At 40.9% G+C, this 18,702-nt stretch overlaps 1 protein-coding gene across 1 annotated transcript; it reads right to left on the bottom strand.

Annotated features, from left to right (window-relative positions):
- Positions 1–361: 361 nt before the first annotated feature.
- LOC308283159 (interferon-induced very large GTPase 1-like) lies at positions 362–18,365 on the bottom strand (the record flags this gene model as incomplete). The annotated part of the gene is made up of 5 exons (XM_080723541.1): positions 362–5,065; positions 5,166–5,203; positions 5,429–5,528; positions 18,153–18,203; positions 18,291–18,365. The coding sequence occupies 5 exons, from the start codon at positions 18,363–18,365 to the stop codon at positions 362–364; spliced, it is 4,968 nt and encodes a 1,655-aa protein (XP_080579667.1).
- Between the last annotated feature and the right edge of the window lie 337 nt (positions 18,366–18,702).

Genomic DNA, 18,702 nt, shown 5'->3' with positions numbered 1-18,702 from the left:
TCCTGTATTCCTAGTGAACAAATAATGTATAATCTTAAAGAAAAGCCAGAATACTTTGAGGGAATCTGGCGCAAACTAATTGATTTTAACGAGGCAAATAACGTGGAGGACTGAGTGGTTATCCTATCTTGGGTATCTAGGGTGTGTAAGTCATGTACACGCTTAATAAATATAACATGGGCTCTTATCAGATGGTTATAATTACGTTCTTTTGTTGAACTAAAAAGCAAGAAAAAAAGACATTGAAAGGACAGTAATATTTGGAAATCTTAGTTGCGATTTTTGAAAAGTTTGCAACAAAAGCTAATTTGTTTTGGTATTTGGTATAGCATGTTGTGGTTGTTTGTGAGTCGTTCACAGACTACATATTCTCCAAGCTTTTGATAGCATCATCTTTTGTATGCGCTTTCCATGCTTTAGGAATTTCTCCACTGCCCTGAAATGTTTTGCCGTAATGATCCTCCAGTTGCTTTTGAAAGTGACATACAAACCATTTCCAGTATGTCAGTTTTGATTCATCAGGGGTAATCTTCCAGTCAACATACACCCTTCGATACTCTTTGAATGGAATGTTTTCTTCTGAATCATCTCTAGGGTAGAAATGCTTATCACTTGCAACCAGTGTTGTGCAGAAATCTGTGACAAGTATTTTTGTACCTTTATAGAAGCCTCCATTAATGGCTTTTGGGCGATGAAAAGGGACACTGTGATCGTCTGGACTGTGATCCTCAAGGGTGTTGTTACAAACTGCTTTACAGAAAGGACACTGTACCCAGCAACAGTTGCACAGTTGGTCGATAAGAATCTTATTAGTATTCAACCGGACAATGTTTAAGAAGCTCTTCAAATCAGCCTTCATGGATTTAAGGTGTTTCTCAATCTCCTCTTTAAGAAAGTCAAAGTCGTCTATGTCTTTAACATGATCATAGCAGTTGGTGACAACACGTATGTCATCTTTTAACTGATATGAGAACTCCTTCAACCACATGCTGGTGTCTCCACTCTTTGTTTTGACGTTTTCTGTTGCGTCATGCACTGCTTGTTTCAGAAGCCTGACTATATCGTCTTCATTTTTCTTCATGATACTGAGTACCTTGTTCTCATTGGTGGATATGTATTTCTTAACAGAGTTTTCAATAAATTCCTCTAGTTGTTCCCTTGGATGTCTGATATAGTTCATGTAATCGTCAAAGTCCTCTTGTTCTGCCAGTGATTGTAAACAATGTTTCTCCAAGTTAACCCTATTCCCACTGAAGGGAGGGTGACTACATTTCATCACACCAGCCAAGTCGAGGGCAGTCTTGTCAATGACAGGCAGAATTGCAGACTCCTTCAGTTTGCTGCAAAGTAGTTCACCAAGGACAACGGCAGAGGAGTTACCTTCACAAAAGCTTTTGAATGCTTTATAGTACTGTCCCTTCTGGTCTTCCAAATATGCACGAGCATCATTGGACTTCTGGAATTCATTGTGAGCATTTTGAAAACTTGCCTCTGCAATTGTACAGGCATTAAGCAATAGATCAAGTTTAAACTCCTTCTTGAGGGCGATGATGGATTCAAAATCTTTCACTAGTTCTTTCACGTTTGCTGCTACTTCATGCATGTGACCATCATGGTAGCCTTCTGTGCTAACAGGTTTCTTCTTAATTAAGACATTGGTTTCTGTCTCAACTTTGGCAATGAGGGCTCTTATACGATCATTATATGTACATTCTGTTGTTGAACTAAACCACGAAGCAATCATTTTCCAAGCCTTTGTGAAAACATCTGTGCTCGCATTGTCAAGCTTACTGGCTATGCAATCAGAATAATTCCCTCTCTTTGTCATATCTTGGTAACGACTGTGTTTTTTGCGGTCTGTTAGAAGCGTCAACTCATATCCCATATCCAAAAGGATAGAATCCACATCCTTTTGAATGTTGATCTCTTTTATGCGAGGAACACCTGCAGTGAGCTCAGTAACCAAACCTTTCCAAAGAGAATTGAATTCCTTTTTAAGTTCATTTTCATCCCTTGCCTTGTCTTTTTGCATGCTGGCAAACTCTTTGCTCTTCTGTAGAAGCTTATTCTCATGAACTGTTTTCTTATCATCCATATTCTTTCGAGCATTCCTCTGCTGAATCATTTCCTGTAGCTTTTGTTTGGCTCCTCTAATTTGTTCATCACGGAAATCCTTAATTTTGATTTCAAATCGTGTTTTCCATTGAACCAGTACTTCATCTTTATCTTCGTCAAAATATTTGTTCACAGCCTTTTCCACTTCTTCCCAAGTCTTATTAATTTCTTTGATAAAATCAATCTCATGAATCTCGTCAAGTCCTCCATTTTCAATTCTGTTGTGAAGTTGGTTTTCAATTGTCAACATTTCTTTCCTTAAAGCCCAGGTCCATTTTGCATACTCTTCTTCAAGTTTTCTGTACAATGAAATTTCCTTTGTGTTTTTGAAACTGAAGATAAAGTTTTCATTCAGCAGGGCAGCCCAAAGGTCTTTAATGGTGCTGCTGAATTTTGAAAGTGTCATTCCATTAGACTCTTTTGCTTTTGAGAGGATCATGTTCTTCAGCTCTTGGATGTTCTCACTATAACCTGGGTTTGGAGGAGCCATGGGTGGACTGCCTTCCCACAGTTGGGTAAAGTATTTCACATCTTTTTCTACATCAAATGCAATGATATCACTGAAGAACTCTGCATCAAACTCTTCCTCTTTGGCAGCTAGCTTGGTCATATCATCAAGATTTTCTTGTAGGCGTCTCTTTCCTTCCTTGTTTTTTTCACCAGCTTCAATAGTTGCAACATTCTGGTGAACAAACACACAACTTGGAGACAGTTTAACCTTCTTCATTCTCATGATGGCCTGAACAGCAATATGAAGAACATCTTGCATCTCAGATGGATTCTCTCCAAAGTTGTTGATCAAAGTCATGTTTCCCAGACCAATGACAAATGTTGCCAATTCATTGTCATGGTGATGAGTGTTCTGCCCTGCCAGCTCAGGTGCACGCAGTCCTTCAGTGTCCACAACCAAGACATAGTCAAACTTTAGGTCTTTTTGGATCTCCTCTGACACTTTCACTAGCTGCATGAAGGCCCCTCTAGTGCACCTGCCAGCACTCACTGCAAACTGCAATCCAAACATTGCATTCAGCATGGTAGATTTCCCACTGCTCTGGATGCCTAAAACTGACAAAACAAAAACTCTCTTGTCTCCGAGTTCCTTGATGACCTCATCTAGAACACTAGTGATCCATGTTAAAGGCACATGAGCTGCATCTCCATCCATCAGTTCCATTGGCTGTCCTGCTATCATAAGCTCTGCAGCCAGCTTAGGGTATTGAGACCACTTTCCTCTATTACCAATACATTCATTGGCTTCATAGATTTGTCCTAGTTCTCTCAAGATGTGCTCAAGTCCAACAGTTGCTGACTGTAGTTTATCTGAAATGTCCTCCAACTCCTTTTTCTTCTCCATCAGCAGTTGTGATGTGTTCTGCTCTTTCTTCTTTTTCAAAGCCAAGACCTCAGACCACTTTGCATCATATGTGTGGTTGAGTTCAGTTAGTGTATCTGTGAAGCTGTCATCGAGACGGAATACAATCCATTTTAGGAAGTAGAGTTTTTCATTCTTATCCAGAGACTGTAGGTTTTCAACAAACATCTGCATAAGCTTACTGGGTGGTTTGGCACATTGTTCCTGTCTCATCCGCTTCAGTTTATTCTCTTTATCACTTTTGTCCTTCTCTAAACTGTCTCCTTTGAGGCGGAAGAGGTCTTTGTTTGTTTTGCACCACTGATGCCACAATTGGCCATGACATGGTAGAAATTTGCATTTGATCTCTGAAAGCTGTTCTCCTTTGAGTAAATCCAATATCTGCTGAGCAGCAGATTTCCCTTTCTGGCATGCAGGGTCATCTTCATCTGTTTTGATTCCAGGAACTTTTACCATGCTTTCAAGTTTGAAGGATAGTTTTGTTTTTGACAAAATGTTTCCAATTACTCTTGTCATTTCTTCAGCCACATTTGACTCATTTCTATCCTTCACACCTATTATAAACTTTCCTGGTGTGATCTCTTTGGCAACATAGTCATTATCAGCAAGGAGACAAATGAGAGGTTTTGGACCCTTAACAAGGTCTGTCACCATTTTATCATCTCTTCTTAGAGTAGGTAAAAGGACAACGTTGACTGAAGCCTTATCAATCAGTATGTCACGCTGTTTTGCAAGTGATAGAGCATCTCCATGAAGATTACAGAAGGCAACACAGTCTGAAAAAGTATCATTTGGTTTTCCAGCAGGACAGTACCAGGCAATCTCTGCCATACCATCTATCAGGCAGTGAGATTTGGTGGCACCTGGACAATTCTTATGAAAGAACGTGTTGTGACCGCTGTTGACTAAGGTATTCATCAGCTGAGATTTAGATGATGACACCGAGCCAAATCGTAAGAATGACACCATATGTGTCTCAGCCTGACAAATAGGCAAATTCTTACTTGTGATGGCACCTGAACTATCAGTTACCCTCCATGTTTTTCTTATTTGCCTAAATGTCCACAAAGGACACTGGATATCCATTGTGGACGGATCAGGCACAAGTAAAGGTAAGGCATATTGACACTGTGCTAGTTTGGTAATCATGTTCTGCCTGAGAAAGCTATCTGAGCAGTGAAACACAGCCATCTGAACATCCATTGGATGGACATGGCTCTGCCTCATGCTCTGATCAGTGATTGCATTGGTCCTGGCAACTATATCAAAAAAACTGTCTTCCGTGGAAACCTTGTCAGAATCTTGAGTGCCTTTTGAATTGTTTGTTACAGGAATGTACCTGGCTCTATGGTCTAGCATCAACAACTTCTGAAGGAATGCATGAGCTACATCTCTCTCAGTTATCTCATGAGCCTTCTTAATGGAAGGACTTATTTTCAGAAAGTCAGCAGTTGACAACTTTTTTATATAGTTGTCTTTGAGGTTCAATCTGAAAAGCAGTTTATCAAATTCTGTTTGACTTTGCTCCTCTGGGCTGATTTCTTGAGAATTCTTCACAGATTTCTCTTCTTTGACAACCTTTAAAATGAACAAAAATGGAAAACTGGTAATAGTCTACCAATAACATCAGATATGCTGCACAAAATACCCCTAAAGAACACCAAAATAGTCATCTTACCTCATCCTTGTTCTTGTTTCTATCTTCATCTATGGAACCTACAAAAATAGCATCATTAAATATACATTTTACAGTAAGCATCTCAATGCTACTTTATTTAAATGCATTTCATGATAACCCATATATTACTGAAAGTCAATTTAAAACATTCTAAATTCAGATATTACAGGATAAAGTATTGTGCACTCAGTCTGTTCAGTTCTTTTGATTGATAATAACCTTTAGAACATCCTCAAGTACTCAATTATTGAATGAAGTTTTACCTGTCTCATCCGGATCAGGAACAGTGCTGCTGGTATCTGAAGACTTGTTGTCATCTTCTCCGATCTCTGAGCTTCCAGCATCAACAGCTTTGGGTTGACTCTAAGATATAAAAGATATAAGATATAAATTGATAAATGTCACATCTATAATATAGATCATATTATGATCTACAGTACAAGCAACTTGTATCTTTGTCAGATTGTCAGCCATTATACTTTTTTTCTTTCTTTTTTCCCTCTTTTTTAATACACAACAATCTTACTAGAGTTAAAGATCGATAGTTATTTTGGAAGCCATGGCTACAAACCCTATACACAATGCAACGGTTTCATGTACAACTTGATTCATTGATTTTTGTATTGTCCCCTGTCAAATAAACACATAAATACATAAACAAACAAACAAACAAACACATACATACATACATACATACATACATACATACATACATACATACATCTTTCCACGTACAATCAGTTACATGAACGAACTGTCAAGAATTATTATTATTTATAGGGTGACCATATTCTGAATCCCCAGAAAGAGGACACTGCTTCGCCCACACAATTTTTAAGGGTTTTTCGGGTCGGTCGGGTGCCTTTACACACTTCTAACTCGTGCATATTCTGAATTCCCCCCAAAAAGGACACTTTACCAGGCATCTTGGAGATACTGAAAATAGTGAAACATACCCAAAAGTACTCGCAAATCTTTATTTATCTAAAGCATTTCTCCTAAACAAAATATTCAGTAACATTAATGCTCTAATAGTTCTTGACATATGTTCTGTATAAATATTCAGATTGTTAACACCAGTAAGACTCCCTAATCGGGAGATAAGCGACCGTTGGTCGCTTATCTCCACAAATATCACAACCTCCACCTCTCACGTCATACGGGTAGCCATAGTTACACCTGGAATGTTGAATCTCCATATATGGAGATAACCTACGCATCACACAAAGTCTGACCTCACCAGCCCATACTTGGGCATGGACGACTTATATCTCCATATACGGAGATGGCCATATATGGAGATACGTTGACATCACAGAGTCCACAGCTGATGATGTGGCGTGATGTCATACAATACACAAACAAGCCCTATATAAAGGGGCAATTCTCACCAGGGAAGAGAGCATTGCCTGGAATGTTGAATCTCCATATATGGAGATAACCTACGCATCACACAAAGTCTGACCTCACCAGCCCATACTTGGGCATGGACGACTTATATCTCCATATACGGAGATGGCCATATATGGAGATACGATGACATCACAGAGTCCACAGCTGATGATGTGGCGTGATGTCATACAATAAACAAACAAGCCCTATATACTGATGCGATACGATGACATCACAGAGTCCACAGCTGATGATGTGGCGTGATGTCATACAATAAACAAACAAGCCCTATATACTGATGCGGAGATATGAGCAGGGCAAAGGTGTGACGTGTGACGTGTGACCGACCGACGGACGGACGGACGGCCGGTGGAGGTTTTCATAGTAAACTGCTCCCTGACGGTCGCAAAAATAACATGTATAACATCTCTTTAGTTTTACACTTATCTTAGAAGAAGTGAGGTAGTACATTCTTAAAAATAAATAATGTCTCAAAAGATGTTAATTTAAAAAAAGAAACAAAAGAGAGAGGTAGCCTATTCTTCATTATTTGGTTAGGCCCTTGTTTTTTAAAGCATCGTTGTTGTTTTTTGTGCATTGGCAACAAAGGAATAAATGTAACACATTGCCATGAATTAAAACATAATTTATATAGCAATTTAGCAAGTTATTATTTCCCCCAGGGGGCGGAGTCCCCCAGCTATGATGCGCTGATGACACTTCGCTGTGTGGATGTATGAGTCTAACAAACTCTGTATAGGCCTACCACCACCTCCTACAAAAATGGTTCATTGAAGATAATGTATCTTTAATGTGAACCCGTTTAATCCCACCGGTCACAATAGTGACCGTAATTATTTTCTTCATTTATGAGGCTATAAAATGTTATTGAATGATTCATTCATGCATTTCCAATTATTGAAAAGGTTAAAGGGTCCCAATCAAATATGTGCAGTGTCACATGTTAACTTTAAATTGTCACATGACCAGAGCTGTTTACTTCCTGTCTGCACCAAGAGCCAGAGGAGAGGATGGAAGCATCAAAGCCCCTAAAGAAAATGTTAGTAAAGTATCTTAACATAAAGATAGGACCATGATTTTTGTTACATGTATTCTTTAAGATGTCTAGTATTGGTGTATGCCTTTGCAATTACTCAAATGTGTTCAGTGTGGCCATGAAACGAACAAACATATCGACGGCAACAATAGTGACCGGTGGGATAATACATTAGCAACTACTGTAGCTATACACATACTAATACACATAGCAAATTATTCTCTTTCTGCTGTTTTCTTTTACTTTAACTGGGGAATTCCCGGGGACCACCGACTCCTGGTGCTCCGGAACGGATGCAAAAGTGGTCGCACCCCCTAGTGGAGGACCCCCGCCACTGCAGCGCACATAAAATGCAGGCAGCGCACATAAAATGCCGTAACTCAGGCTAGGAGCGAACGGGAGAGCTGGGGCCGGTACCCACGCGTCCGCCTCGGCGGCGCGGAGACAGCCGTGCATAGAGTACCTGAGCCACCTGACGGTCGCTTATATCCCAATTATTGAGTCTTACTGGTATGTTGGATGAAAATTAGCTCCCAGACAAGGCATGCAACATTGCAGTGTCTCAAAGTGAGAAAGATGCTGTCCTCAGTGATTTTGATAGTGATGTGTCAGACATGGACTATTGGGGCAAACAGGTTATTAGGGGCAAGCCAGGCTGTTGAATGCACATGCTGAATTTATGCATTGAATTTAAGTAGATGAGTGGAACGATGACTTACTAGTAAAATGCCTAAGGGTGACAATTGGCCTTGCCATGAAGGGTGAGGTCACGCCATGTCTTGGCCATCTGACCAGTTATGTACATATATTGGACCAGTTACCCATAATATATGGAGACCCCTGGTACCCATATATGGAGATCCTTGTACTGTATGTGAGACCCCAAACATGCTTATACTCAGTTATTTGTTATGTGAAAGTCCTATGACGTCTATGACATCTGACATCATACATACAATCCCTTTTGTGCCCATATATGGAGATCCCTGTCTGTAGAACCAGCCACACAGATGGTGGTAGGTAAGTAGTAAGATGAGGGATGCAGTAGGGTGGATGGTAAGTACTGTAGGTAGTGATGGATGCGGTATGGTGGTTGGTAGTTAGTAGATGAAGGACACAGTATGGTGGTAGGAAGGTAGTAGATGAGGGATGCAATATGTTGGTGGGAAGGTACTGTAGATAGTTAGATGAGGGATGATGGTAGTAGGTAGGTAGACCATACTGCTGTGGTGGTTGGTAGGTAGATAGTTACATTAGGGATGCAGTATGGAGGTACATAGTTAGATGATGGATGCAGTAAGGTGGTAGGTAAGTAGTTAAGTAGTTAGATGGTAGGTAGGTAGGTAGGTAGGTAGGTAGGTAGGTAGGTAGGTAGGTAGGTGATAGATGCTGTAAGGTAGTAGGTATGTAGTTAGATGATGGATGCAGTTTGGTGGTAGGTAGGTATGTACAGTAGGTAGATGAGGGATTCATTATGGTGGTAGGTAGGTAGGTAGTTAGATGATGGATTCATTATGGTGGTAGGTAGGTAGGTAGGTAGTTAGATGATGGATGCAATATGGTGGTAAGAGGGTAGTTAGATGAGCTATGCAGTATGGTGTGGTATAGTTAGATGAGGGATGCAATATGGTGATTGGTATGTATGTACTGTAGGTGGTTAGATGAAGGGATGCTGTATGGTGGTAGGTGTATGAGGGCTGAAGAATGGTGGTAGGTAGGTAGTAGTTGTATGAGGGCTGCAGTATGGTGGTAGGTAGGTAGTTTGATAAGGGACCCAGTATGGTGGTAGATACTGTAGGTCTTTAAATGAAGGATACACTATCATGGTATGTAGATAGTTAGATGGTGGATGGTTGAAACCGCAGTTTATTATGAGAAACGGCACATCATGTCCGTGTCTGTCCATCCGTCTATGGGTTTGCCGCTCTGATATCATGCTGACTCTCACACTCTGACATCACGCTCTGACATCACTGTGATGTCAGGGGAACCAAATCCCTTTTATGCCCATATATGGAGATATGGAGATCCATGTGATGCCAGGGGAACCAAATCCCTTTTATTGATGATGTCATCAATATTGATGGCATCATCAATATTAAGCCTATATCTGTGAATATCTATGGGTACCAGGGGTCTCTATATATGGGTAACTGGTCCGATATATATCACTGGCCAGATGACCAAGATATTGTGCCCTAAAGGATGCAGTATGGTGGTAGGTAGGTAGTTATGGCCTTTGGTGTAAGATTTTCACTTTCTAGGTTAACCCTAACCCTAACCCTAACCCTATATTTACTATATACTCTTTAAAAGGTTGATACAACACATTATCCCACCGGTCACAATTGTGACCGGTCATAAAACACACCTTTTCACCTACCTTTTCAGGAAAATATCAAAAAAAATATGATTTCAAAGGGTTACTAATGACACAATATTTGAATATTCTTATGTCTGGGAAAAATTCGGGATTAAATAATGATCAAACATGTATAGGGACACGTTATTGATACAGGTATAATCAGATATGAAAAATTATACAACATGTAGTTCCGACTCTCTATCTAAATAGCTCTCGTACCAGTGCAGTTAATGAGCACTACTGCACTGCTAGAACTGGGCCTAATCACATGAAGAATGTAGGGCTGTTTATCGATGTGGATTCTTGTCTAGACTTGAGTCCTCGTGAACTTGTGATACGTCATAACTTGCTGCCCAAGTACCCTTCCAATCTCAAGTCTGCATTTGACCAAGTAGAGACCAAATTCCCGGATGTGAACTTGATCCTCCCACTTTACAGAGGATGCATCGGAGCTGACTTCTGTAGACTTTCCACAGCAAATGGCCCAGAATGCAACACGACCCGGATAGGACCGCCCACAAGAGAGCCAGCAAAAAACAAACCAGTATGGCTGACACAGACGGACCGCAGTAGCCTACAGTCCGAATATTTTTTTCGTTTTGCCACGGAGTGTCGTTTTATGATTTATTTTAGGCTTGAATGTTGTAAATTAACTTCAAACCGGTGCACCGAACGTGTGGACGCTTGAGTCGCCGCCAGCCGCCGCTAACCTGACTGCAGATGACTGGCCATCAGGACTACACTGTTCCAAGCAATTCCAAGCAAGAGGAATTCGTCCAGAGAAATATGCATGTGTTTATTCAAATTTAGTATTAGGGGTGTGTGAGTGTGTAGGGCCACTGTTTATAGGACTAAAGTTGCATTAATAGTTTTCACACCTCTTAACAAAAGCTGTCAACAATGTGTGTCAATGCGCTATATGTAGGAATGGAATATGCATATGAATGGTCCATTGTGTGTCATGCATGCTAAGTAGGCTACAGTATACGAATGGTCCATTGTGACATGTGTGACATACAAGTACAGTAGACTGAAGCAGTCCAAAGATGTTTTGATAATGGATTCATGAACTCATTATTTAGCTTAATACGTCTGCAAGGTGTGTGACAGTTGGCTCCATCCATAATCAGGTAAATAGAATAACATTATGCAGTATTGTGTTAATAAATAGGCCTACACATTAAAGCTATACTGTGTAAGATGCTCAACTAGTGGTCAGTAGCCCTATAGCAAACCGCGGTCGCGTTTCGCGTCTTTCGCCCGTTTTTCGTACCTTCACACCCCCGCGTCTGCCTCCACAACGCCGAGAGCTATCTTTAGAGGGGTCCCTGGTTCCTGTGCGTTCAGGCATTCCGGAGAAACGGACTACTTCACCCTGCCTGGTAGGCGAGATTACCTTTTGAGTAAAGAGACACACGGGCGACTACAAATATGGCGACCCCACTTCAAGATGCGCTGTGATTGGCCGGTAGTGTACCATGTGTGCATGATCGGCGATGTGATTGGGCAACGTATACACAACGTATACAGATGATGCAGATTACGTCATTTTGGTGCGAAATCCGGTCCACGGCCAGGATCATAGAAAACATATAAAGAGAAGGCTTCAGAAGCTGAAAATAACAGAGTGGGTGTTCTAAAACTTTAGCGATTTAACAGTTAGGACAATTTTAAGATTTGTTTTATAAAAAAAGTTACATGGTACAACTTTAAAGAGGTTATCAGCAATTGTTTACTTCATGTCATATACAGTACAGTACATCATTCATGCATTTCATTCCTCTCCTCTTTCTTTCTATCCATCAATTTCATTCTGTTTATATTTTGAGAATAAAATTTGAGATCATCTCCTATGCCTGGTTTGTGTGCGATTTTGTCTTATAGGCCACTTTATGTGTGAACGTAAGTTTTAACTTGTTTTGATGTGCAGAATTAAATTGTAGACACAGTGATATTTTCAAATAATACCATTAGTCTCTGCTAAATATTGAATGTTTATTTTGTTTAGTTTTATATTCTATTATATAGGCCTACTTTGTACACAGTGGGGGAAATACATTATTACTAATAGCCACCCTAAACCTACAATGATCAACATTATTCCAAACGAGCTCCCAGACCTTCAAAGATGCAGGCAGCAAGCTTCTCTTCTCACCTCCTCCTGGCTCCAACAGAGGTATGACAACGGATGCAGGATGTGATAATGGAATAATGATAGCATACAGCATAGGTGGGCACGAAATGGCAGTGGCACCGCAATGTAAAAATTGCTGTTTTGTCAAAATGTTAAATGGAATATTTTATAAATGGTCTGAAGTAATGTAAAGTAAGCCTGACATTATAGGCTACTGTCTCATTTCGTTTTACACTGGATAGACTTTCATATGGCATTATTGATAATGTGTCATAAATAATGACACATTATAAATAATGCCACAGGAAAGGCTATCAATGTAAAACAAAGATGAGTTCATAAAAGAATCCCCTTAGAATTGTGGCTGTGGGTGGCCAGTGATAATAACCTGCACTGCAGGCTACAGTGTCGATGTGTTTACAGTAGGCCTATGTAACATAAAGCCAAGGCATGCCATATAGGCTACTTTCCAAAGTTTGGTGCGCAAATCATGAAAAAAGAAAACGACGCATTGCTATATTTTTCTGGTGGCAATGCATTAGGGTCTGTAGCCTACTAAGGCTCTCATAAATTACACAATCGGGCAGTAGCCAGACGCCTATCATAATACATGCCAAGTCGTGTATTTATTTTCCTGGCTGATAGGCCTAACCCTACATTATAAGCATATTAACAAAAACGTTTTAACATTTATATAAAAGAGAATAGGCTACGTTGTGGTTTTATGTCCTCACTTATTTGAATAGCTCTGGATTAAGAGCACCTGCTAAATGCCTATATTGTAGGCTACATTGTAAACAGTGGTGTTTGTATAATATTTTTATATTGTAAAGTGCATGTGCCTATGCCTATTTTATACTACAAAGAACCCTGATCTACAAACTAACAATGCTTTGCATTAAGACGAGTTGTTAGTTTGTAGATCTGCTCTGGGCATATCCACACAGAGGACAAGCTGAGGTGGTGACGTCACCAAGTACGCTGCAGTAAGTACTGTTCCAATCCCAGAATCAGCGACGTGCGTCTATGGAGCCAGAACAGTCTCATAATTCACAAATGCGTACCTCCAGTTTTGTAATTTTTGAAATTTTGTGTTTCCACATTTTGAACTCACATGCCCAGATTTGAAACTCACAAGGTCAGATTCTTGTGTATTTTGTATCTGTGATTTGTATCTGTGTTTTGTATTTGTGTTTTGTATCTGTGATTTGTATTTGTGATTTGTATTTGTGTTTTGTATTTGTGATTTGTATCTGTGATTTGTATCTGTGATTTGTATTATTATTTGTTATTTGCATCTCTGATTTTTATCTGTGATTCAAATCCACAAAATACAAATCCACAAAACACAAATCACAGATACAAATCACAGATACAAATCACAAATACAAAACACAAACACAAAACACAGATACAAATCAGATACAAATTACAAATACAAAACACAAATACAAATCACAAATACAAATCACAGATACAAAACACAAATACAAATCACAAATACAAAACACAGACACAAAACACAGACACAAAACACAGATACAAATCACAAATACAAAACACAAACACAAAACACAAATACAAATCACAAATACACATCATATAAATCCACAGATCATGCACGTCTGCTGTGAGGATTTTTTTTCCGCCACTAGGGGGAGCTGTTTTGCAGTGGATCTGTTTTACAGTGGATCTGTTTTGCAGTGACTTTATGAGACTCAGTCTGACGGTTGAGTGACAGGCCTCCCAGACCCAGTTGTTGCCATGTCTGCTTATTATAAGCGACTTTATTATTACCATTATTATTATTAATATTAATAGTAATTCTTCATCTCCAGAGGCGAGGGGCCGGCGGCCGACCGAGGGGCCTCTGGAGTCGGGGTCTGACCACCCGGGGACCCCCTGGAGCCCTGGGGACCCCCAGCGGACCCCCTGCTATCTAGTCCCATGTATTTAAAAAATGTTCGGCTCTACAATGGTTTCAATGGGAGGGCCGACATTTTTTGGGGGAAATCCGGGACTTAACCCGCACGGACACCCTCCAGGGGGCACAGGGACCCCCGCAAAATTATAGCGCCGCCTAGCGGCGGCGCGCCGCCACTGCAGCGCACATAAACTTCCATAACTCGGGCTAGGAGCGACCGTTCGAGACGGGACCGGGACCCACACGTCCGGCTCGGGTCCCCGGAGCCGGCCGTGCCACTGCGCCGCCTGGCGGCCGACGCCAAACAGGAAGTGCCTCTATATCTCATGAACCGTTTGTCGTACAGACGCGTGGGTGGCATCATATGACTTGATTAAGAGTCCTTGACCTTAATTGGTGCAACAGGAAGTGCCCTTCGCCAAACAGGAAGTGCCTCTATATCTCATGAACCGTTTGCCGTACAGACGCGTGGGTTGCGTCATATGAATTGATTAGGAGTCCTTGACCTTAATTGGTGCAACAGGAAGTGCCCTTCGCCAAACAGGAAGTGCCTCTATATCTCATGAACCGTTTGTCGTACAGACGCGTGGGTGGCCTCATATTACTGTTGCACCAATTAAGGTCAAGGACTCCTAATCAAGTAATATGAGGCCACCCACGCGTCTGTACGACAAACGGTTCATGAGATACAGAGGCACTTCCTGTTTGGCGAAGGGCACTTCCTGTTGCACCAATTAAGGTCAAGGACTCCTAATCAAGTAATATGAGGCCACCCACGCGTCTGTACGACAAACGGTTCATGAGATACAGAGGCACTTCCTGTTTGGCGAAGGGCACTTCCTGTTGCACCAATTAAGGTCAAGGACTCCTAATCAAGTAATATGAGGCCACCCACGCGTCTGTACGACAAACGGTTCATGAGATATAGAGGCACTTCCTGTTTGGCGTCGGCCGCCAGGCGGCGCAGTGGCACGGCCGGCTCCGGGGACCCGAGCCGGACGTGTGGGTACCGGTCCCGTCTCGAACGGTCGCTCCTAGCCCGAGTTATGGAAGTTTATGTGTGCTGCAGTGGCGGCGCGCCGCCGCTAGGCGGCGCTATAATTTTGCGGGGGTCCCTGGGCCCCCTGGAGGGTGTCCGTGCGGGTTAAGTCCCGGATTTCCCCAAAAAAATGTCAGCCCTCCCATTGAAACCATTGTAGAGCCGAACATTTTTTAAATACATGGGACTAGATAGCAGGGGGTCCGCTGGGGGTCCCCAGGGCTCCAGGGGGTCCCCGGGTGGTCAGACCCCGACTCCAGAGGCCCCTCGGTCGGCCGCCGGCCCCTCGCCTCTGGAGATGAAGAATTACTATTAATATTAATAATAATAATGGTAATAATAAAGTCGCTTATAATAAGCAGACATGGCAACAACTGGGTCTGGGAGGCCTGTCACTCAACCGTCAGACTGAGTCTCATAAAGTCACTGCAAAACAGATCCACTGTAAAACAGATCCACTGCAAAACAGCTCCCCCTAGTGGCGGAAAAAAAATCCTCACAGCAGACGTGCATGATCTGTGGATTTATATGATGTGTATTTGTGATTTGTATTTGTGTTTTGTGTTTGTGTTTTGTATTTGTGATTTGCATCTGTGTTTTGTGTCTGTGTTTTGTGTCTGTGTTTTGTATTTGTGATTTGTATTTGTGTTTTGTATCTGTGATTTGTATTTGTGATTTGTATTTGTGTTTTGTATTTGTAATTTGTATCTGTGATTTGTATCTGTGTTTTGTGTTTGTGTTTTGTATTTGTGATTTGTATCTGTGATTTGTATCTGTGATTTGTGTTTTGTGGATTTGTATTTTGTGGATTTGAAAATCAGAGATGCAAATAACAAATAATAATACAAATCACAGATACAAATCACAGATACAAATCACAAATACAAAACACAAATACAAATCACAAATACAAATCACAGATACAAAACACAAATACAAAACACAGATACAAATCACAGATACAAAATACACAAGAATCTGACCTTGTGAGTTTCAAATCTGGGCATGTGAGTTCAAAATGTGGAAACACAAAATTTCAAAAATTACAAAACTGGAGGTACGCATTTGTGAATTATGAGACTGTTCTGGCTCCATATGCGTCCTCCCGTCCTCGGAAGTTCTTACTCCCAAGGCGAACTTGCAAGTCTGAACTACCAAGGACCCAAGGACCCAGTTACCAAGCCTGCGATTGAGAAACAACCTATCACTCCGCCACTGCACCTGATTATCCCATACATGGCACAGCTACGCCCTCTGGAGGGGAAAAGACAGTAGCAGCTTGCAGTGCAAACTAGCCACTCAGAACGGAGAACAACTTGTTACGCTACCCCGTGTTCAAGTGAAATTATGTCAATTTCGTAACGCGTTTTGTTGTTGTTGTCATACAATGGTATTGTGCAGCAAAAATAGCTGATCTACAAGTAACAACTCGTCACGTCGCGGCGAGACGCGTTGTTACTTGTAGATCGGCTATAATAACTTGTATTTTCGCTACGCGATACGGTTGTACGGCGGAGCCTATTGGAATTCCTCCCACTGCGCCGGCTGCACTGACAGCTCAGCTGTGGTGATTGCTGCCTCAGTGACTGAGCTCACAGTGCAGCTACTTTTAATCAACAACAGGGACTATTTAATGTCTGTCAAACTCTTCTATTTTCAAGGAATCAGATTAGCGATTGTTTAAATTGTGAATTGCCCCACAGTGTGAATACCCTACAATGTGTGTTTTGTTTGTTGGTAACAGTTGTATATTTGCAATATTACACTCGAGGGTGGGGTGTATCTGAATTATTTGCACTCCAGTGATGCTCGGCAGAACTCGCCTGCGGCTCGTTCCTGACCGCATCACTGTCGTGCAAATAATTACACCCCACCCTCTCGTGTAATATTGCTTAAATATATAATCTTGTGACACCATACGGTTATCTTACCTCATCCTTGTTCTTGTTGCCATCTTCATCTATGGAACCTGCAGTACAGTAATTACAATAATATACAAGTTAAACATTTACAGTAATCATGTTAATGCAGCTTTTTTTAGGATTAGGATGTGTATGACTGATTCTAAATGGTTTGTATATTACAGGTTGTTTTATTAGGCACTCAGTATGTTCAGATGCAGTGGTGTAAAGTAACTAAGCACATGTACTTCTCATTCGGAGTTTACGGCCGTGAAGCCCGTAAATTTCTCTATGTCTTTCACTGCTGGCTTCTCCTACCTGTTAACGTAGGCTCTCATCCAGTTCCCATCGTGCGTGATCGGACACTGCTATGCGTCGTGTGTTCGCGTATTTCCATCAGCTTCTCAAATCCTTTTAGGTTTTTACAATTGATCAATAAGTTCTCCGTCTGTAAGCCGCGGAGTTTAAACAGTAAGGTAACGGGCCAAAATAGACGACGGACCATCGGCTTCCGGTTTAGGGGCTCAATGCTAACGGGTCCGCCCAATAATGTGTCCGTGTAGAAACCGATCACGGAGCATTAGTTCCGGCCTATTTTAGTTTCGCTTCGATAAAAAAATGTTTTTTAATTAATTTTTATTACATTTACGGGTTCTACGGGCATGGCAGAGAAGGGGTACAAAGGGGTATTTTGGTGGCAGAGTTTGAGTTAAGTACAATCTTGGGGTATTTTTAATTTACTTAGTATTTACAATTTTCAATAATTTAACTTCTACTCCACCACATCTCGGATCCAAATATTGTATTTTTACTCCACTACATTTATTTGACAACTAGTTACTTTGTACATTGTGATTATTATTACAAAACATCCATTAACCACTTTCAGCCCTATACATTTTGGCCATTTAAAAATAGCCGATCCACAAGCTAGATCTGCTATTTTCAAAATATATTGTATACATTTTACACATTTGAAACAGGACATTCTGCAGAATGAGAATTTTACTTGTGTACATTAAGTATACTTTGATACGAATACTTTTGTCATTTTATTCAAGTTCATTTTTTAATTTCCAGACTTCTAAGTGTAACAGTTTCACACCACTGTTCGCATGTATTGTGTTCGTAACTTTGGGAACAAAGTAGTGAAATTGTTTAATGCAGGTTTTTACCTGTCTCTCTTGGAGCATGAGCAGTTGTGGTGTCGTCTTCTCCAACACCATCTGTAACAGTTTCACACCACTGTTCGCATGTATTGTGTTCGTAACTTTGGGAACAAAGTAGTGAAATTGTTTAATGCAGGTTTTTACCTGTCTCTCTTGGAGCATGAGCAGTTGTGGTGTCGTCTTCTCCAACACCATCTGTCTTCTCTGAGCTTCCAGCATCAACAGCTTTGAGCACACTCTTAAGAAAACAGACAATTGTCTTTTCAAGAAGCACTTCAGGCCATTTCAACCTCATCTGCCTACCAATGACATCATCAATGGGGATTTCATGCTAATAAAATATATCCTTTATATCCCAGGAAAGCCTAAATAGAAGCCCTTGTTCTTACATTCATATGTAAAAAAGAAAAAGAAAAAAAACAAAAAAAAAACAGATCAGTCTACAGATCAGAAAAAATCAGAAAAAAAAGAAAAGAAAAAGATGCAAGTCTTGGTAGCAGTCATATAAACTTTAAGAAAGGATAGTCCTAACAGAAGGAAGGGACTGCACACTCCA

The sequence above is a fragment of the Nannobrachium achirus genome (genome assembly GCF_963921795.1).
Source record: "Nannobrachium achirus genome assembly, chromosome: 4".
NCBI lineage: Eukaryota > Metazoa > Chordata > Actinopteri > Myctophiformes > Myctophidae > Nannobrachium > Nannobrachium achirus.
Note: the sequence above shows the minus strand (reverse complement) of the source record. Positions and strands in the feature narration are given on the sequence as shown.